This window comes from Amblyomma maculatum, chromosome 11, assembly GCF_055883805.1.
Source record: "Amblyomma maculatum isolate TAMU_Amacu chromosome 11, ASM5588380v1, whole genome shotgun sequence".
Lineage (NCBI taxonomy): Eukaryota > Metazoa > Arthropoda > Arachnida > Ixodida > Ixodidae > Amblyomma > Amblyomma maculatum.
Window position 1 is genome coordinate 43,133,585 of NC_139354.1, and position 21,868 is coordinate 43,155,452.

General features: G+C 43.9%; 1 protein-coding gene across 5 annotated transcripts in view; it reads left to right on the forward strand.

Annotated features, from left to right (window-relative positions):
- LOC146173652 (glutamate receptor U1-like) overlaps positions 1–21,868 on the forward strand; it is a 138,322-nt gene that overhangs the window by 90,286 nt on the left and 26,168 nt on the right. For 2 of the 5 annotated variants that reach the window (XM_084584834.1, XM_084584831.1), the window contains exons 1-3: positions 9,480–9,603; positions 16,600–16,679; positions 21,049–21,155. In XM_084584834.1, the coding sequence (XP_084440960.1) occupies positions 16,635–16,679; positions 21,049–21,155 (152 nt within the window). In that variant the 5' untranslated portion in view covers positions 9,480–9,603; positions 16,600–16,634. Of the gene's footprint in view, positions 1–9,473; positions 9,604–16,518; positions 16,680–21,048; positions 21,156–21,868 lie in introns of those variants that run through there. The other 3 variants (XM_084584835.1, XM_084584832.1, XM_084584833.1) reach the window with 3 other exon arrangements.

The following is a 21,868-nucleotide window of genomic DNA, read 5'->3' on the forward strand; positions in this document are numbered from 1 at the left end:
GTGGGCACCTTCCTCAAAACAGTCGCCATGCGGTCACTCAAAATCAAATAATCGGCACCGGTGTCCACTAATGCATTGACTTCCACTAATGCATTGACTAGTACGACCGTCTAAAATAACAGGAATATCCAGAGAAACGCTTTTGGCCTCCCAACGCGACGGTACCAGCAGCTCTCGATCAGATCGAAGCGGCGACGACGAGAGGTCTTCAACGCAGCGATTACCAGCGGCCTCGCCCCCGAAGGTCGCTGTTTTCAGTTTCCCCGACAAGGGCTAGACGAGCGGCCTTGGTCCTCACGCGAGGAACCGTGGGTGAACTCTGAGGAGCGCCTTGTGTGAAGGGGAGCGGGACTGATGCTGCTAACAAGATGAAGAACGCTGCTCCGCCAGGTACTCTTCAATAACTCGGGGTCGTTGACCAAACCGGGGAGGAGGCTAGTCGATGCGGAAGCCGTGAAGACCGAGGCGTCGATACGGACAATCCCGGTAGAGATGGCCTGGTTCACAGCAGTGGAAGCAGAGCGGACGGCGGTCAGGCGTGCGCCAAATGTCGGCTTTGCGTCGGAGCAGGGGACGATCGTCGAAATACTGCACTGGCTGCACCGAGAGCAGCGGAACTGTAGGCGGCGCGAGAGTGGGTGGCGGTGAAGGGGGAGCCTGACTCTGCAGAATTTTCGCATATGTGGGATGGTTGTCTGTCCCCGACAGCAATGGCTGGCTGGTAACTACAGGCGAAAGAGGGCTTTTGAGCGCCTGTCGCACCTCCCCCCTCACTATATCAGAAACGGAAGCTGGCGATGGCTGCAGAGGGTTCCAGAACTTCCTTCCTTCCATCACGTAAATAAATGCGAAAATTAAGGTACCATGCCTGTGTGTTTGCAATCATGGACAAAAGTTTACAGAATGCAGATTCAGCAGATATTCGATCGTTTCTGCATTTACTGGATAACCAAACGTAACCACTGGTGTTCGTTCGACACACTCGTTCGGTTGCGTTCTTTGCATTTGAGTGTCTTGCGCGTGTTGACTGCGCAGGAAGTTTTTAGCATACACACATCCGTTAAACCTTTGCTTAGATGTGTGCGCGAGCGTGCGCGTATGCTTGTGCACTCATATGCATCTATAGAAGCGTTCGCACGTTTTGTGTACATGAGTGTGTGACTGAGGCCCAAATTGTTGAGCTGTATGGTGGCTCAAAAATATGTATAGAAGGTATATAGCCCGAAAAGCGCTGTTACCACTTGAGGATTGCCATTGGTGTCGGCTATAATCCGAGTCATTCTACGGCGTGTATAACCAAAATTATTTTGATAGCGTGCCGGTTGTTCAGTTCCACTCTCTTGGAGGTAGTTGTTCTTACTATGAAAGGAGCTCTGTCAATATATATGATAAATTTCTCGCGATATATATGATTAAGGTATGAACATTCCCAACAGGACAGCGAGGTAGCGACGATCATGAAAACTTCCGTACAATCATATATACTGCAAACAAAGAATAATGGATGGATATATAACGGTACAGGCAGGGCTGGAAGAAGCGATGACTCTGTTATATGTTGTGGAATAATCTTTCAACAAATAAGCATAGCTAATAAGTAACATAATTTTTTAATCTGAATAAACTAGCTTTCCGTTTTCCTGTTTGCCTCTTCTTTTGCTTTGTATTTTACGACACGCTTTTCCTGAAGCAGGACCAGGGCCGGCTTGCAGGATAAAGTCCGAGCTAAGTCCAGACTTAAATGGTGTCTTTAGAAAGACCAAGCTTATTTAAGACGGCTCGTGTTCCGAACGTCGAACGCTTCGGGTTCATGTTCACCAGAGTGGCTTCCCGAAACGGCCTCAGCAACCGCTTGGGGTATTTTTCCTCGTAACACAATCTTAAGCCGCAAAAAGCAATGGCACGGATTTTACGCAACGCAAAATTGACGGATTGTGTACATCTGACAGCAGGGACAGTGCCAGCGCATCCCTGTATTTTCCTTATTTCTCTACTTAGACACCTGGCGTCCTTGTGTCTTAACCAAGACAGCACTAGAGTCGTAATCATACAAGCGACTTATTCAAGTCAGGACTGAAGCCCAGTCTTGACTCCAGTCTTAAGCGTCCATACTAGTGACCTATTCTTTAGACTCCAGTTAAGTCTGGACTTAGCTAAGACAGTCTTAAGATTGTTTGTGCAAGCGGGCCCTGATTTTCATCACCGTTATCCGAATTCCTAATTTCTCTGGTAAGGTATTTGAGGTTACTCAATAAGCTTATCTATCCTCTGCTACCCCTAAAGCATTTTCAGGCTTTGGTGGATATCTTGCTAAGCGATTTATTTCCGAAAATATTCTTTTATCGTGCCACACAATTTTTTTGTTAGCCTGCCACATAAATCGTGGGATGTAAAGGCCCTTTTATGGAGGCGTATATATAGGCTTTAGGCCTTCAACGAATGATGAAATATTTTTCTGATTTGCAGATTTAATGTCGCAACGCATACAGTCCTGCAAAACAAAATCCAGGGAAGCGAACTATTCTTGCACTAGCGACCGTTGGCATCCTCTCGGGGATTTCAACAACGCAATCGCCTTTTCTATTTTTACGAGACAGCATTAAGGCTCCGCTTTACTAAAGAAAAAAACCAGTCATTGTACGCGCGGCGCCAGTGAGGCGAGGAACTCATGTAACACGTTGACGTCGGTGCCTTGAATTCATAAAATAAAGGAGAGCTTGTAGACTTGTGATGAGCATTAAAGGTCGGCGTATGTACGATTTGAAATATATTAGTTTGTCAAGCAGCTGTTTTACGCAAACACATTTTATTACTTCTGTCCTGATTTCAGTCCACATCCTTTAGAGCAACAGGCTGGCATTGTATATATTTAGCCGCGTGGGTTTTTTTTTTTTTAGTTTTTGTATGTATAAGAGATAAGAGGAAATCTTAAGCATACTTGGATATCAAATCAAAGTGCTGCACAATCGAAACCCGCCACACATAAAGCTTCGCTGGCATTACAAATATAAAACTGCTAGAAGGTACAGCCTTTGTCAAAAGTATATGGCCCAAAAGGTTCGCTTCTAAGCACTGTAACGCGGCCGCCGGCAACAATACTGGAATATGGATGTAAGCTAGAGGAGAATGAGGGAGAGATTTGTCACCTACGAGACTTCGGATGCTAGAGCCGCTTAACGAGCCTGGTTACTGGGCTTAGAAGAAAAATTCTTGGCCCGTCTAATTTTGGCAAAGACTGTACATATTGGAATTCACAATACAGCGGGGCAAAACAAGACAAAAATTTCCAACTTGACGCTGTTTCTTCTCTCTTCTTTTGTATTGAGTCCAAGTATAGTAGAGAAGCCTTCTCTATACTTATAGGCTGAGCAGTTGGCAATAATTACGTGTTGAGAATCACTGCAGCTTTGACAATTCACCAGTTGTTAAAGATTTGCTTATGTCTTATTATGTCCCAAGCCATCGAACAAAAAGAGACATTAGCGGTGCGGTTCAGCTAGGAAGCTTCAAGTTTGGCGAATCTACTACATTTAAGGCAACTACTAAGATTAAAGAACTATGCAAATACAAATTAAACATTTATACTCCATTATAGGAATAATTAATATTTGAAGCATTCTTTTGGGAAACACCAAGCTCTTTTATTAAACCTTTGTTAGTTTTTTTTTTTTTTTCAGCACTCTTGTTGCGCCGCCTCGTGATGAATGCTTTTTGCACTGGCGACGGCGTCGATTGTCAATCCATGCAAATTTTAGGAGGGTAAACGAATTTTACCATGGCGTCCATATAATATTTCGTTTTATACATATATAAATGAAACAGGACATGTTATAAGAGACAGTTGATGGTGTTAACAATATTGCAATGCAAACGCATTTTATTCTGTTGTGTGATTATTCCATAGCTTTAGTACAATATACTGCAGTGACAGAGATGCCACAATGCTTAAACCTATTATGTAGCTCGCATAAATTGACATGAACAAGGTGTCATTTCCAAAAGTAAAGAAAAATACGAATAATGCATTCAACACCAGTTGCTCGGTCAGTAGCTAGGGCACACTCCAAAGGTGTGCCCTAGCTCCGCTCTCCCTCATCAGAAGGTTTGGACTTTAAAAGGGCACCAGAACTGCTCTAAAAGCAGCTCTCACCTTATTTGGAAACGATACGGTTCCGTATTTCTCACTGCAGCTCGAAGTATCTTCCCCCTGAGTGTAAAGCTACGCGCGCCTCAAGCCAGAAGGCAGTTTATCGGCTTCTCCCCGCACCCTATAGCTGAATAAAATCTTGATTCCGCAGCTATTCTCTCATAGTGCGCTTATGATGGAAGCAGGTTATAGTCGCGCTAAAGCCATTGTTTATAGAACTTTAACGCCCTAAATATTGCCTCATGAGCCACTTAAAAAGAGTAGCAAGCAATGCTCGTTTTATAACCCGATATCGTCAGTTCTGCACATCTTGAGTCGACCCTCGCCGCTGTAAGAATCCGCAGTCCCTCCTAATCCTTGTTTGCTACAAATTTTCAGCTGCTACACAGATGTTTGTTTGTGACTTTCGTTCTCTGTTTGTTTGTTTGTTTGTTTGTTTGTTTGTTTGTTTGTTTGTTTGTTTGTTTGTTTGTTTGTTTGTTTGTTTGTTTGTTTGTTTGTTTGTTTGTTTGTTTGTTTGTTTGTTTGTTTGTTTGTTTGTTTAATGGTTTGTTTGTTTGTGTTTTTTTTTTTATGTTCAAAGTTTCGTCATGAAAAGCAAATGGGTCTGCAGACGGCAGTCCAAATGAGCAACAGGTTTGGCTGGTAACTATAGAAGTCGATAGCCGGTCTGCAGTATGGCCCGGACCAAAATGGCCACGAGTATAAGGACTGAGTCCAGTCTAGTTATCAGCCTGTGAAACCCTATTCGCCGCGAGATCAACCTAGAGGTGGCGCCACCGTCACTCCGGTAGTGTGGATCGGCAGACGGCGGCGCCCGCAGAAACGCACGCTGCGTAGGTCTGCTTCCGAGTTTACGGCGGGTTTGTCGGCTATGAAAACGTGTCTTCTGCAGTATTTCTGCAATGTTGCAGAAAAAAATCCAAGGATTTCGCCAATGCAGCAGAAGAAGAGCGGATTTTAGGAAAACAAAGCACGCAACCACCAGACTTCTAGATTTACTTTGCACGTTTCTTGCGCTGTACCGCGCTCACGCGCCTAATGCTTGGGCCTGCCTAATGACAGCTTTGTTTTTCTTATCAACTTTTAAAGAGTTTGCACGTGTCTCATGCGAGTGACACAGGCGAATTTAGTGTCAAGCCCACGCAGATACAAGGTTCGTGCTCTGACCTGCAGTAATTTAGATTGAATCGAGGCAGCCTGGTTCACTGTATCGTACGTGACTCGAAGATTAAGCAGGTTAAATGTAGCATTGGCAGCGCACTGCATGGCGAGTTGCTTTAGACTGAGTGCACATCAACTCTGGCCCCCAGACAACCACGCACAAGTATTCCCCAAAAATGAGATCACGCCGACACTATACAGAAAACCTCGCCGCACAGGAAAGCTGATTGTTCACGTGTACAGCGCTGAGTGGATTGAATTTGCCGAGATGCTTTTTGCGGCCACGGTTATAGAATGTGATAGTGTATTAATGCATGCGCCACTAACAGTAAATGATTTCCTGAAACCGAGGAAAGTATAAGGGATTTCTGATGTGTGTGATGTTAATATATAACGGTAAATTGGTAGTGTAATTATTTTGTTTTGCAATGCGAATAAATTTCACCCTGTGAGAGAACTTTTACACACTTGACAGAATTTACAATAATCAGCGAATTAATTTTCAGTAACGTTAAAGTGCAAGCTACGAATTACTCGCTGCGAAGACATCGTTATAAACTGCGCATGGGCACTGTCATGTTCTGGGAAGAAATTTTACAGGCTAAAAATTTCTTTATCACTAATTATTTAGCAGCGACTAAATCTTATGCGAAGTAAAATATTAGGGTTGCTTCCAAAACAGATGCCGGATATAAAACTATTCCAAAAGAAATGGAGGTCATCTTATCATGCGACTATAAAAATGTATTTATTCCCGAACTAAACACTGATATTTAAGCCCGCATGAAGCTGTTTTAATCCCCTTGTCAGAAATGAGTTTTGTCGGAAGACAGCACTTGGACGAAAAGGGATTATAATGATTATATTGGCTACCAGTAAAGTACATTGATCTATAGGTGTGTTATGTAATATTTAGGGTAACAATTAGGTGCAGGGAATATGTTTCCCAAACATTCGAGCATTTCTCTAAAGCAAAATGTGCTCACTAAAACTTTTACGGATGCACAGAAGCCTTCAACAACAAAAGAAAAAAAATGCATATTGGCCCGGGTTTAACGCATGAAAGCGGCATCGACTATGACGGATGATTGCAGAGGCAGGTTTTGATGTCGTTTTTTTTTTCCTTATTAAACCACATTTACCACGTAGGATTGTTTATTGTGCAGTCAAATCCCACAGCAGAGGAACGCCTTTCGAAACGGTTGTAATTGAATCCCCCGTTATCGAAATCAGCAGTCGAGCGCCCTTACCATTTAGACACCGCGACAGAGGTTAAAAAAAAAAGTACTCACACAACTCTATCATGCATGCAGACGGCATAGCAGGCATAGTGTGGTCTGTTCAAACTGCATTCTTCTATATGAAGCAGTCTGCGGTGGCATATGTTTTAGCAGCTGCGGTATTCCAAACAGAAACGGGAATATGCGATTTCTGAGCGTTTGCAATAACTTTTATTGACGGCAACGACCTGTTTTGCTTTGACACGGTGGTAACGACAGTACCACTTCGTTTGAGACATTGACCGCGATGGATGATGTCCGTATCCAAGAATGACATGCTCGATACGGACAACTATATATATATATATATATATATATATATATATATATATATATTTAATGAAGCGTGGGGTTATAGACTGTTCATATTTACTTTGCAAGAGGCATATAGGTAAGCAAAAGCTCACAGGAACGGCGAAACAAACACACTCCTGTACACGCCGCATGCGCGCGCGTAAATCACTGCGGGCTGGCACGCGACGCGAAAACGCATCCACACTGAGTAGGTTTCGCCGCTGAGCCGCAAGGTGGCGACTCTGCTCGATCTCGAGGCCAATAGCACTGAGCGTGATTTAGGTTTCCTCGGATCTCAAACCTACGTTGTTGAGAATTCGCTTGTTGACATGTTTATTAGAGCACTTATTCATCGTCAATTTTTCCCTATATGTTCACAGCCTCCACGTTCTTTCATTTAACCGACATGGTTGAAGATACATTCGCAGTATTCTAATCGAATCGGTAGATGCCAGAACCTAAACTGAGAACAGTGAACAATGCTCAATGTATATTTTACTAATTTCCTCTTGTTTAATGAAAGTGACTGGCTAAGATGAAGTAGGTTTATGCTAGTTACCACGAGAACAGCAACAGCGGAGCGTTAGCAGTGAGTTAGTCAGAGAAAGATAGGCGCCTGAAATATGCATCCTTGTTGAAGGGAGTACTAGCACCGATGCCCCGTCGAGAGTTCCTAGGGCCCGGATGGTTTGAGGATGTGGAAGCGACTCTTGATTCTTATGATATCCCAGACGAGTGGCTAGCTGGACTTGTCGTGCGGCAGTTGAGTGAAAGGGCATGCGGGTTGCTTTCTACGTTGACAGCCCAAGATAGAAAGGACAATTAAAAAATGAAGCAAATTATTTTAGACGGGTTGAGGTTGTCATCGGCAGAATATAAAAGGGTGTTTGCAGGGTTGACAAAAGCAGCAAATGAAACATGGGGCGAATTAGCAATCCGGCTAAATAAATTATATTGAATATTATGCAAGAACTTCGAAGGCTACCAGTTTTTCAGAACTAAAGCAAATAATGATCACAGACAGTTTGAAGGAGTGCTTAACAGCTGAGGCAAGGGCTCATGTAATTGTCAATGAGAGCGAGAAGTTCCTTCCCCAAGCGAAGTCGCCAAGCTGGCGGTGAGTTTCTATGAGAGTGTCAGATGCAAACCAGGGTCAGAAGCTCGTTCGGGTAGCCATCGAAAGAAGCCGTGTGCATATCGAGAAATGGTAGACCGGTGCAGAACCTCGCCAAGGAGAGAATTCTTTCGTAACGGAAAAGAAAGGACGGTGCCTTGAATGCACGTCAACTAATTACTTCGCTAGGGATTTTCCCCAGAAAGGGACAGACGCTGCTGGGCATAGAAGCCATGAAAAGCCAGGAGATCACGCTGTAATAGCTACAGTGATGGCTCCTTTGGATGAAGTAACTGCGGTGAACGAGGTCGGCATACACGAAACAGATAGAGCGGGTGTGAGCCGCCTCACAACAGTAACATTGAAAAGTTCGGAACAAAGGCTTAACGTTGTAATTGATTCCGGTGCGGAAGTGAGTGTTATCAGGCAGCTGGTTCCCAAATAAAGCTGAGGGGAGCTTTCAGCGAGGAAGTAAACGCTGAGCTAGCGTATGTGCCTCTCGCAGCAACGTAAGGTGTGCCTTTCGTCTCGTTCGACGATACACAACTAGCTTTGCTGTGTGCGCTTACCAACAAATTGTCGACCGGAATAGATGCTCTCATAACGCCCGAAGACTACAAACAACTTCTCGAAGAAAGGGAAGTTGTAAGCGAGGTGGTTTCCGGGGAAGATACAGCACACGGTGAAAAAGTGCTAACCAGGTGGGCGCTGGCTCTCCAGAAATGTAACATGACAGTGGGGCACAAAAATGGGTTTCTAAACGCAAATGCCGACGCTATATCGCATCTGGTCACCAACGACGGAATCGGGTTAGATCAGTCGTCCGTTTTCGCGACCTGGGTTCGCGGGAGGTCCGATTGAGTTGTGAGAAAAGCGGCCTGTTGCTGCAGAACAGAGTGTGTGTGCGTGCTTACTCGCCAGCATCCGTTCGGAGAAGTGTTTTCGTCGCGCGCACGTGTTCCCGAACGACGGCCCGTTTCTTTGAGGTCCAGACGCCGCCTGTGCACCACCCTTCTAGCGGTCCGGAAGCGGCCAGCTCCCCTTTTGTGGCAACGAAACCGCCGCCACCCGATCGGGAGACACAGCTCGCGGACCGTTGCCTTGGAAAATGGCGGCTGCGTAAAAAGAAGTGGGGCGACCCGACCGCGGGGCCGGAGGCCCATAAATCGACAGTCTGCCCAGACGCGGCAGTTTGAACGCTTCAAGTTCACTTGGACAGCGGGCTGACAGCGGAGAAGCATCGATCACTTTCGTCGGCTCCGAAGAACTTGCCAGTCCAAGGAGTGATGTTACACTACTCGACCAGCCGCGTGGTGGGAGGACCGGCGAGAGTGCGAAGGCACCGCCTTATCGTGGGCGGGCTTTCGTCAACGGGTGTGATTGGTTGATTAGAGAAAAGGCAAATTTTCCCTCGCAATTCGGAAGCCTTAAAATGAGCCTCTAAAAAGTCTTCAAGCATCTTGATACTCATCCGGATCCTCGATCTGGATCCCGACTAATAACTATGTAAATAAATTGTGTCTATCTAGTCTAACTTTGGTGAGCCGGCTGCATCTTATTCTGCGCGTCGTTGGGGAACCGAGAAACTTCGGAAACCATCAGAAGTAAGCACCATCAACATCATAACCTCCACATTTTATCATTTTGCGTTTTTTTTTTTGCTGACTTGCAGTTTATTATGCTTGAATAAAACCTGACTTTAGCCTTCATATTGCAGAGCATACCTCTTACAAGTTTTACTGTGAGATACTCATAAATAATTTATGAAATTCACTGCTCCTTACCAGCCCGACGCAAACAAAATAAATTACAGCTGCGTTTTTTGCCGTGCTTCACGTGGCTTGCTCGTGACTGTAATCGCTCAGTCTCAAATATCTTTTACTTCTTTTGTTCGATGGTGAAATTATCGCAAAGAAAGCTTTCATGGAGCTTCGTCACAGGCATGCAATACACGTCAACAAAGAACTTAATAGCTTTGTAAAACATTCATTTTGAGGTTGATGTCCCCGCAGCTTCCTAGAAAGACGACAAATTCCCTTCTCGAAAACAGTTTCCATAAGCCAACAGCCGCAGTGGTATGCAGCGGTATGATAGCTGAAGACTGCGTAGAAAAAACTATGACTGGTTTATACTCCATGCGAAATTATTTTTACGTTACGCAGAGCAGAATGCTAGCCATAATTGCAATTATTCGATCCTTGAACGCCAGGAAGGTTCAACGACAGGGGAAAGCGACGTGAATATAAGACTTTATAGCGACGCAGACCTCCACCTCCAACAAATGCAACTGACCGCTGGTATGCTAGCGCCCTTAGCTGTATTTTCTGAACTGTCAATAATTCGTTGATCGAGTTTGTGACGGAGTTCAACACACGTCACAAACTCAATAAACAATTTATTGACGATTTAGGAAATACTGTCTAGGGCGCTAGCATAGCAGCGGCAGTTCAACAGAAATAAAAAGGTCGGCCAGAAAACCCACATAAATGTGTCAAAATCGCCCGTCGCCTCCGCTTACCTAAGTGCGCAGAGCATAAGTGAATTTGAAATTCTATAAAATCACTCCGTCAACAAAATTTTCAGAAACCCAACTTCATGTCGGCTCATCTGCAGAGCCTAACATGTACAGGGGTAGTCAAAAGCTCCCAGGCCGCAGGTTTTGCTTCCCGTCGGCATATTCTGGCACGTGAGATACCATTAACGCTATAAATTATCTATCTAAGAAGCATTATATTCTAACCTTATTCCCCCCCCCCTCTCCACAGGCTTGGCCAAAGTTATCTGACTACAGTGTTATTTAACTAGTAAACAAATGCGACATCAAAATCAATTTCTTCCAGCATACATTGTTCGCGCAACAACGCTTGCAACTGTACCAAGCTGTTCGAACAACACGGACACGCACAACCGGTCTGTGTCCGGGATACCATGCAAGTCAATATTTAGAATGTGCTGTGCACCTACCTTTCAAATACTGCTCTGGTGGTGCCGTGAGCTGTGCTGTATCGCTTTTTGCCGCACATGTCCGCATTCTGGAGCCAAAATCTGCATGGATAGCCACTGCAGCAGGATGCCGGTGTAAGCGCCCGATTTGAAGAGCTGATCGAGGGCGCTGTGTGTGAGCACTCGTGCGTCGTATGTGCCACCGGGCCACTTTGCGACCACATGGAGGATCTGGAACTCACTGTCCACCACAAGCTGCGCGAAGATGGAGTGGTAGAAATGCCTGTTCATATGTACGCTTCCTCATACAGCTCATGGGCTTGGATCTTGACATGACTGGCATCGATGGCGCCCACGATGCCAGGGAAACCTCCAGCAGCACACAAGTCGCTCATGCAGCCCAGCAGCACATCCTGTGATGGCCAGCTGTAAAGCAGGAAGCCTATATCACTTCTGTTGCGCATATTTATCGCTCACGGTTGCAGACAATCATATGGCGGCACAAAACCAAGATTAAATTCCACGCTGATGCTATAGCGCAGCAAGACTTGTCGTCCCTTGCTCCGTCGGTGACGTGCCGAGGGGGCTCTGAAGAGGATGCAGTACAGAGCACATGCCCGAAGTGTCCAAGGCAAGCTGCCAAGGTGGGTCTTCGCCACATTTTTTGGACATGCCTAGGAATGCAGCCGTCAAGAATAAGACGACTACGAACTGTCGGCTATAAAGGGGGAACATTTAACCTTGTGGGTAATGGACAAATTACTTCCTCCGGTTCCTTGAAGAAAATAGACTGCATGATTTCCTTAAGTTAAAAGACAGCCTGATTCTATGCCACCCCCCCCCTCCCCCATGGCAAGCCTTCCAAAAAAAAAACTTCTCGTAGACCTTGTATGATGCAAACCCCGTCTAGGTGCGCAATCGGTACTATAAACCTCACTTAGTAAGCCGTCGTGCTCGACCAAGGCGATAAACGCTTATGACCGTAATAAGCAAAAAAAAATAAACGTTCTTGAAAATATTGCTTCACTGTCGCTAACGTCCGCTATGGACCCTGTACATCACAACCACCGCTTAATAAAGGTATACAATTTAAAATGCTTTTTTTCTATTTCTACGGTTTTCTACGGGTCAAGAAACATCCCAACAGGCAAAATGGGTGAAATGATAACGGCAACTCTTACCGTGTCCAGGCTGCGGCGTTCCGTTTCAGTGCGAGAACCACTCTTCTTACTGCCCGGCTTGCCGTCGACTCATCCACGCCGACCGGTTCACCAGCCTTAATGAGAAAGCCGCCGGTAGCAAAAACTTGAACGCCAGAATCACCTGGCAATATGAAGTTAACTCATGACTGCAGCTCGCTTAACGATGCCGACTCGGCCGAAGCGGGATTGCAGCTGCAGCTCCTACTCGCAGGGATGTTTCCTGTCTCTGAAAGCACGTTCACGACACAGGCGGAAATCTGCAAGGGGCAGCACGCGATACGGACGCTCCGCAAGCATTCGACGAACGAGAAAGCGTGAACGAAAGCGCACCACGCCGATCAACAAACACACAATGAGTGACCATCTCTTTAGCTTTACAGACTCCCAAAACATGGCGACGGAATTTAGGGCAGTTTCAGTTATTTTGTAAAGTTGCCGAGGAGCGGCGCGCAAATCCTTATCTGAGGAGAAGGAGGAAAAAAGGAGGGCGGAAGGCAGGGATGTTAACCAGGAAGAATTCCGGTTGGCTACCCTGCACTGGGGAAGGGGAATGGGGGATTAAAGGCGGAGGGAAGAAGGAAAGAGGAGGTGAGAAAGCACAGTTTGTCAATCAGGCTCGTCTCTTAAAAAGCGAAAAAGTGCCTTGTAGGCTTTGAGCGCAGGTGATTTTTGCAGCCATGGTCCCCAGATCTTCCCACTCGTTGAGGGGTGAGCGTCCAGACGATCCAATGCAGTACGCTTATCTGAGAAAACAACGCAAGGAAGACACGGGGTTTAAAAAAAAAAACGCGTATATGGGCGCCAAGCTAAGCCGCTACTTCTATTGCGTTGCCATTTCGCGGTGAAATATTGCGGCAAACGTCGTGACTGCCCAGCTCGTTCATAGGCTTTGTGCAGGCATCAAGTCTACCTCTGCCGGCTCTGGATGTCCCTATGGCAAGCGTTCTTAGCTTAGATCTAGATAGCTTAGATTTCCCTGCGGCGTAAGTCGCTTGCACAAAACGTTCAGTGTGCGTTTAAAAGTCTATTCACACTTGCGACTCGCGAAGAACGCGCGACTGGCAGTCGCATGCGACCAGAGAGCAACCGATGTTCACACTTGCGAATACGACTTGCGGGTTGCTTTCCACATCGTGTCCAACTTGACTGTTCACCACATAGAGTAAAGCTAACTTACGTTCACGTCAGCGACCAGCAGTCGCGCGACTGGAAATCGAGCAGTGCCCGAACGGCCCGCGGCAGTCGCTTTTCGACCGATGCGATCGTTTGCGACTGTCGCTTTTCGACCGAAACGGTCGCGCTACCGCTGCGAGTCGCACGTGTGAACGGGCCTTAAGACTGCGGTTAAGACAGAGCCTAAGACAGCGTACAGGCAGTCTTAACTGCAAACTTTATTAAGATTCAAAATGGCTGCAGTGCGGCTGCTACGCCTGGATGCACATGCTAGACCCCTTGGAGCGTGGAAAACGTGCAACTAAGTTTTTCTGTACCTCTTCGTGTTGATGCAGAGGTGAAACGCCTGAGGTCAATCAAATGGTGAGGTCAATCAAATCGTGAGGTCAATCTGTAAGCCTATCTTAAGCTAGAAAAGAACTACAAGCCTTTTTAGACATTAAAAGAATCCATTTCTGTTAGCACGAATCGCATATATGTATTACAGATGTTTAAAGGTTCGAGGCATTGAATAATTTTCAAGATCATCGCCTTAGACACCATATAATAAACCCTTAATATTTTTTGATTATCTTCTTTATTGGGATGATGAACACTATTGAACTTATAATACACTCCTTGAGTACTCTAATATTACTCTTAAATAAATTATTCGAGAGCGTTGAGCCTAGGCGTACATAAAATAAATGGCCTCAAAGAATATATTTCAGGCAGTTTAGCATACTGCCGCAGATGCCTAGGTCTCCTACGTGATAGAGATATAAAAACACTCTGTGTAGTCATAAGCATTTTTCATATCAATGAAAACGCAAGACAGGGTTGTTCGTGCTCGGAAAGAAAAACGTATGCTTTCCCGTATTGAGCTGGCGAAATCATTGCACAAAATAAAATTTCAGAAATACTGTGTAGGTTTGTTTGTCTACTTCCCCGAAACCCTGGCATGCGATTCAAGATCTGCATCTGTAAGGCATTACTCCACCACGTGTTCTAACTGTACCTCTAAATCACGGAGTGCGGCTTTTACGTGCTGTTTGAAAGTACACAGAACACTTTGTTACTGCTTTAAAAAGGGGACACAGGAACATCAAATACTTCATATTAGTTACGTAATCCCTTTTCCGAGCTCTGATAATGCTCTGAAACAAGTAGCAGCACGTTCTGGAAGCCGGCTAGAGGGCCTTAGCCATGACTAAAAAATTGAAATTTCTCAAATGTTTTTTTTTTTTTTTGTTCTGGCTCTGAGTTTGTGTTTTGCTGATACTGTGCCACCGACGAACGTGAATAAACGAGATCTATTACACCATTCCAGTTTAATAAACTTCTTCTAGAGTTTTGTTGGATTCGGAACTCCATGCATAAGTGCCTTTGCGGATAGAGATAAAAGCTTAGGCCAGGAGACTTTTAGTGCCTGTTAGAGTTATTTCCTCTCTTTTTAAGTTCGAGAGAACTTCAACAGCACTGCAGGAGGGGGGGGGGGGGGGCGAGGCAGGGCTAGCATCGGTCACTTGGTTATAAACGATAGAGGTCCGCAAAGACGACAATGTGGGTGTTACAAGCCTCATACGATGACAACAAGCCTTGCGGCCTGCTGATTCAGGGGTCTTCAGGCCCCATTTTTATACGACAGGGTAGCTTGTGCGCCATCTGCCCGATCCTGGTAGGACGTGTCATCTCTGTGCACCTATAGGTAACGTCTGTTGTCGTGGTAAACGAGAAGTTAGTTTGTGCTACGATGTTTTCTGATTTCTTAATGGTGTTATTTTCTCCTGTCATGATAGTTATTCATTTTTTTTATCGTGCACAAATGCGAAAAGAGTGGTCCTCTCCTCAGTTCGCGCACTGGGATTTGCACGCTGTAGTTCCCGGACTGATGATCACCGGATGCATATTTGAAATATCTTTTCCGTGCAAGACAGTTCTGTGAGCCACGGATGCGTTTTTGTTTTGAAAATTGGAGCAACACATTGCTACTTGCAATCCCATTTGAAAGAAATATATGAAATTCTTTCGTAGTCAACACCAAGAATTTGTTTTCAAGAGTGAAGGAACAATATGCTTCTGGTAATTCTTTTATGCAAAGCTCTGCTTCATTCCTGTCATCCTCCGCCGCATCAATACGAAACAAATAGTATATTTGCTCACTGTGTGCGTACTTTGCATGGTCTCGTATTTGTATCTTCATTGCAAGCTTTTACGGTAAGTGAAGAGGTGAAAACAATGCAGGCGAACATAGAATCCACTCATACCACATCCCTTCACCCGAGACTTGGTTCGCTGATCCTTGCTGTTTCAGTCCGCTCGAAGCTGTAGTTTGTCCGCCAAAGATTCACTTTAAAAAACAAGTCAGATTTCAAGTCGGATAACAATAGCGAAGGCCGGTTTATAATGATAATGTATGTCCAACATCTTTCCACACGACACTGCCGTGTACACATGGCACCCCGTTCATAGATCGCCGATATAAATGGATAGTCAGCCGAAGAGTATGTTATTGATCGGATATAACAGCGCCACTCGGTGCAGCGAACCTCTGAATTCATTGAATTTCCTATTTTTGTATCATTTTACGTACATTCTGCACCCGAGAGTATGTGAGGAGGACAATAGAGATGCTTGTCAATGTCGAAGCAGTCGACGAAAGAAAGTTTTCCAGCTACTTTGTGAAGCGAGTCGCTGGCATAAAATGTCGAACATTTGCCTTCAAGAGGTCCGTACATGCACCTATTGCTTCACCTGGCTTGTCAGCGTGCAGAGTAGGTTGTCCGTGTCAAATCATTTCACAACAAAGCGCAAATCGTTATTTCCCAAAAAAACACATTAACTTTCACAGCAACGTGAGCCGATCGTGTCATGCTATTCTGAAATTCTCGCTTGAATGCATGTTTCGCTTCCGCGGGCAAATACGCTGTCGCACTCGAATTTGTACGAAAATATCTGCTCCGTGCGCTGTCATGGTCGAGATGTTACATCGTCGAATTCTTTTCACCAGCTCTGCATACGCACAGACGTATTCGAGGACTTGAAAGATCGAATGATACTGAGCCGAGATGAATGCACCGCTAGGGGCCACACAAAAGGCCTGAACCTTGGGGACGGGACGTCAGCTAGATGTTTCAAGATAGACACTTCTCTTCCATTACAAGTATAAAAGGACGGTTTGAGTCAAACGCTCTTCATTTGTCTGCTTTGCCTTGACACCGTCGACAGATAGTAGGACAATAACCACAAGCGATCACGTTTTGCTAAACACCCTGAAACGTTTTGTATATGCAATTTCGACAGTACTTATCCTCCAACAAAGACACAGAAGAATTACTATGGAAGATTTTGGAAACCTCGTTCTTAAAGTTGCCAAAGGTCCGGTAAGTATTTTACTAGCATCTTTATTAGACATATAACTTTCAGTTCCGCCCTTTTGCTAGCGAACTAAGAATCTATGGTTTGCAAAAGAAAGAAGAGAACGTGGAGACATTGTAGTAGAAAAAGAAGATCAAACAGTGGCGTCTAGTTTATAGTGCTGATAAAAGAGGCACTAATGAGACAAGCTTAAAAATATTTACACTATATGTACTCTATGTAGAGCGAAGATTTAGCCCTCTCAATTTTTGTAGAAAACGTCGCTACATTCTTATTACGCTAGGTCATCTTCACAGATTCCGAAGCCAAAACAATAATTTGTTGCCGTTCTAACAATAAGACACGGTCAAACTGTTCCGAGTTGACTGAAATACCAAATCTACGGCTTCAAACCCATTCTTCAAAGCTAGATGAAGTAGGCAATATATTATTCAAAAACCATTGCTGCATTTCATTTCAGCCACTCATTTCTGCAAAAAAGGGGCGACAGTTTGTTGCACGCTGGCCGGAACTAGCACGTTCGTGCATTTCGTTGTTCTCACAGGTTCTTTACAGTGGCATCAAAAATTTGAATCGGATAGCACCGCCTAATCAAACATGCAGGATTGATAAACCCGCATGTTGCCCTCATGTAGAAAACTCTAAAATTGGTAATGTTGGAATGGTATGGCCCCTGAAGACTCTTTACGCGTCTATAAAAAACGTTCGCGGCCACCCGTTGATGCCCACTCTGTCTAATATTAAAGTAGATGGCTATTTTGGGGAGCCTTCATGCTGAACCGCCCCATGTTGGTATCGTAAGTTTCGCTCTAGATTTGATATAACGTACAGCCGTGGATAACACGATATGAACTACGATTTCAAGCCCAAGCTCTTCACTCACTTTGCGTAATTGAAATAATTGTGTCTTTGTTGGCGCATAAATATCCGGGATCATCGTGCGCCAAGCACGACTAACAAAAATGATTTTTTTTCCTTCTTTACATGCACGCAAAAGCGTATATAAACTTTTTGCAGTGATACAATATCAATGCGCATTTGCTACGAAATGCGTTAGAAAGCATTAGATGAGTTGTTTTCGTTGTGTTGTTGTGTTGTGTTTTATGGCACATAGGCAACTAAGGCCATCCTGCGCCAAAAGCAAGGTTAAAAATCTGGACTATGTTAACGGGCTTTAAAAAGTTAATATAGGTTCTATAGCTTATTTAGATACTTTGCTTCATTTAGAAGCGAGAATATGCAGGAAATGTCAACGAGTGACCTTTCTCCTAAAAGTAAGCTTGGGTGGAATGGTATATGCGCATTGTAAAATTGTGGGAAGTGCTTCTGTCGTAGGTCTTCAAGTCTTGTACAACTGATTAAGATATGGTTGATTGTGAGCACGTCACCACATTCTTCACAAGTAGGCTGATCGTGTTTCGTTAGTAAAACGTTGTGTAAGGTGTGTGTGACCGGTACGAAGACGACATAGAACCAATTCAATTAAACGCTCTTTGTGACTACATGTTTTCCATTCCTCTACCACAGGCTTCAGTACGTGTTACTTATTGTTGATTTCTTTGTCCCATGAATCCTGCCATTTTTCTTTCAAGTTTATTTGTATATATTTTATGACATCTCTATGAGGTACATTTACTCGTTCTAGTTTTGCATTCTGGGCAGCTGCAGAACATGCATCAGCTCTTTTATTTCCATTTATTCCTACGTGACTTGGCATCCAGCACAATTTAATTTCGTGTCCCCGTGTTTCAGCTGTTTTTATGCAATGTATTATATTTCCTAGTAAGGGTTGTGTTGCATTTCTGGTGTGTAGTGATGTGATCACAATAAGTGAGTCTGAGTAGATTATACTTTTTTCAATGTTGCACTTTACTACCTTTTCCGCAGCTAAGGAGATGGCATAACATTCGGCAGTAAACACTGTTGCACACAGAGGTAGCCTAACTGTTTTTTCAATATTTTCTTCTACTACACCCCTACCAGCATAAAAAGTTGTTTCAGAACCGTCTGTGTAAAATGCAGTGTGGTTTTTGTACTTTTCCTCTAAGGCTAGGAACTCTTGCATCATATGATCAGGCGGTGTCTGCTTTTTACCAAACTGTGTTAGTGAGAGGTCGCATACAGAAGGGAAGCTGCACCAAGGGGGAATTTGTTCGGGACTTAGGGCAACGTGGGAGTGTATCAAGTATGTTTAGTTCCGAAGGCGCGGTTTATATGTTTTTGTACAGGAATTTAGTTGCGATATCTACAGGATGTGCTTAGTGCAGTTTTTTTAAGGTTCACGCCGCATTGCTCGAAACTACAGAGCACTGTGTCGACCTCTCGGAGAGAAAGAAATGCCACACTACCAGGAAAGCTCGCTAAGGCTTCCTTCGCAAGCCTTCTTCGAGCCAGGCGCTACTTTAATGTAGCTATGCATATCACCAGCATCATCATCATCATTTATTATACCCTAATGACCACGGGGTGGAGTATTACATTTAGGGTGAAGGGAAATGTAACACATAAAGTTAACAATTATTCATGGTCTAAACATAGGCACAGAAAGTCAAAATGCTCAAATACGACCATTCAAATCAAGGAGGCGCTGCAAATAAAAAGGAAGAGGAGAAAATCGGTTATAACGCGAAATTACATGTCAGGCGTTCTTTGAATCTAGTAGGTCCACAATCAGTTACAATGTGTTCGGGAAGCTGGTTCCATTCTTTAATTGCGGCTGGTAGAAAAGACTTGTTAAATGCGTTAGTAGATCCATGTAAGCGCTGGATGCTCATGGAGTTCAACAGACGAGATGATGTGCGGCGCAATGGTGGAACTGGCAGATAATCACAAAAATAAGTCGGCGAATAGTGAGGCTGAATTAAGGAACACCAAAAAGCGAATATTTCCCTTTGCAGGCTTCGAACCCCAGCGATTTCTAGTAATTAGGACGTTATTGGATAGTCTTTTGACGTGAGAAATGATTTTTCCGCCGTTGAAATGCATCTTGATCGAGAACGACGTGATCACTGATGGGAAAGTCATCTGTCACAGTGAGAAATAGCGTGAACTCCTCAGTAGTTCCAGTGTCACACAGCATGTTTCGGTAGAAGTAAATCGAATCGCATATTAATTCCCGGCCTTGCGAAACCGTAAGCTCAGTGTCCTTCCAAGTGGAAATGAAATCTATTATAGACAAGTTATAGTAGGTCCAGGAACTAATGCCAAATAAACAAAACAGAAACCAAACCAATATTTTAAAGAAAGGTCTGCAGCGAGAATAATTTTGAATTACTTGAAATAAAGGATGGATATTTTATTCATGTTGTAGGATGTGGTTTTATTAGAAGTACTGAGACTTGAAGAAGCATGGCAGGAACAGTCCGCGTACAGGCAGGTCAACACCGATACACACCAATAGCGATCTACAGCGCATCAAATCTTCTTCTTCACATTTGCACGTACATCTTCATCTTTACAATAAGTTAGTTGTAAAATTATAATGCAATATTAAAAAACATTTTCATGCGCTAATGTTTATATGTTTCGTAATATTCTGACTGCATAAGACCTATGGCTTCATTTCTGTAAAGTCGAGTCTGTTGACAAACGATTATAGCTTTTTTTTTTTTTTTTTTCAAATCCAGAAGCTAATTTCCCAAGCTGCCGACATTTCGCGTTTCCGTATTCTCAGCGGATGCAGATATTTTAGTGGGCGTTATTTTCTTTTTCGAATTGTTCTCAACTGCTGAGTTTTAGCGGAAAGGGTTTTCTACGTGCCACACCGTTTCTGAAGCACCTGCTGAAGTTTTTTTTGTGCCAGAGCTTTGGCGATGGGCAGACCACCACATTTACCTCACCGCTTTAAAACAATACAAATTAAAAAATAAGGAGATCTCATTATTCCACATGTGATTTGAATGCTCTGTACAGTGGTTCTAATACCAAAGTGGCACTCTTTGGTGCAATAAAAAGGCGCCATAACACATGTGGTGGCAGTGACCGATTTTTGAGTGGTTTCAACATTTTTTTTGTTCGTGATAGACGCTCAGTGTGCATGTTTGGCTTCAAATGAGTCGTCCACTTCCCTTAGCACTTTTGCTGCACAAACATAGCATCTTGAAATCAGTATATTATTCGAACAGAAAATAGTGCATTGCATGGTTGCAAAATACTTTTACTGATCAGAGCAACACTTTTTGAAGCAAACTTATCTTAAATTTCACTGCATCTGAGCGTTCAGTGGCTAAATATACATTTGATTGTGGTTAACTGGTTGTGTGTAACAAAAAGAAACAAAATATGTACACTGTTTCCTTTGCCTAAATACATTCTGTTCAAGTACAGGGGTGAATTCTTTTTTTTTTTCTTTCATACCTGCTGCTGCATTCTCAGTTCGATTACTTTCCATATACGATGGGCGTCATGCGAGACGGCAAGAGGCAAGTCTACGGCCTGACCGGTTCGCTCTTCGGAAACATCACAGCTTCTTTAAACATCAGGTAAAATGACGTTTTAATTGGGCGCCTGTTTAATCATGCTTGCTAAAAAATTATTGTGCACTAACTGCCCTGTAGTCGAGGTTTTCTTTAGAACTCATGCTTCATTTTCTGCGCTCCCGTAGAGACTGGCTGCGCAGCACTCATGCCTCCAGCCGATTCCTTTAATGAATGCTTTAAAAGTAATGTAACCTGAGTGGGACTGGTGCAGAACATAAAGTCCACTATGCATGTATAGAGCAATAAGGCACACACACATACAAACACACACACAGTGCCATATATATATATATATATATATATATATATATATATATATATATATATATATATATATATATATATATATATATATATATATATATATATATAAAGGGGCGTATTGGTAATTCGAGTATCTCTGCCCCAATAGCCATGCATGAAACCTAGCTTTCTGAATCCCTTTCATTTTTAGCTCTTAAATTCGCGCTGGATTATTGGCAAAGAGTAGGAGTGGCGCGAAACACCAGCGCTGACCTAAGAGAGATTCGCAACTACTTGCGTTGTACTAGGAAAAAAATAAAGTGATGCTTGGTGGCATAATTTTGCTGCCACTTAATGAGCAGCCGGGCGCAATGCAGACTGCCATGCGCAATAGTCGCTACAAGTCATCAAGGGCACACAATTCACATCAGAGGAAGTTTTACAACCCTTACGGACACTATTCGCGCCAACAA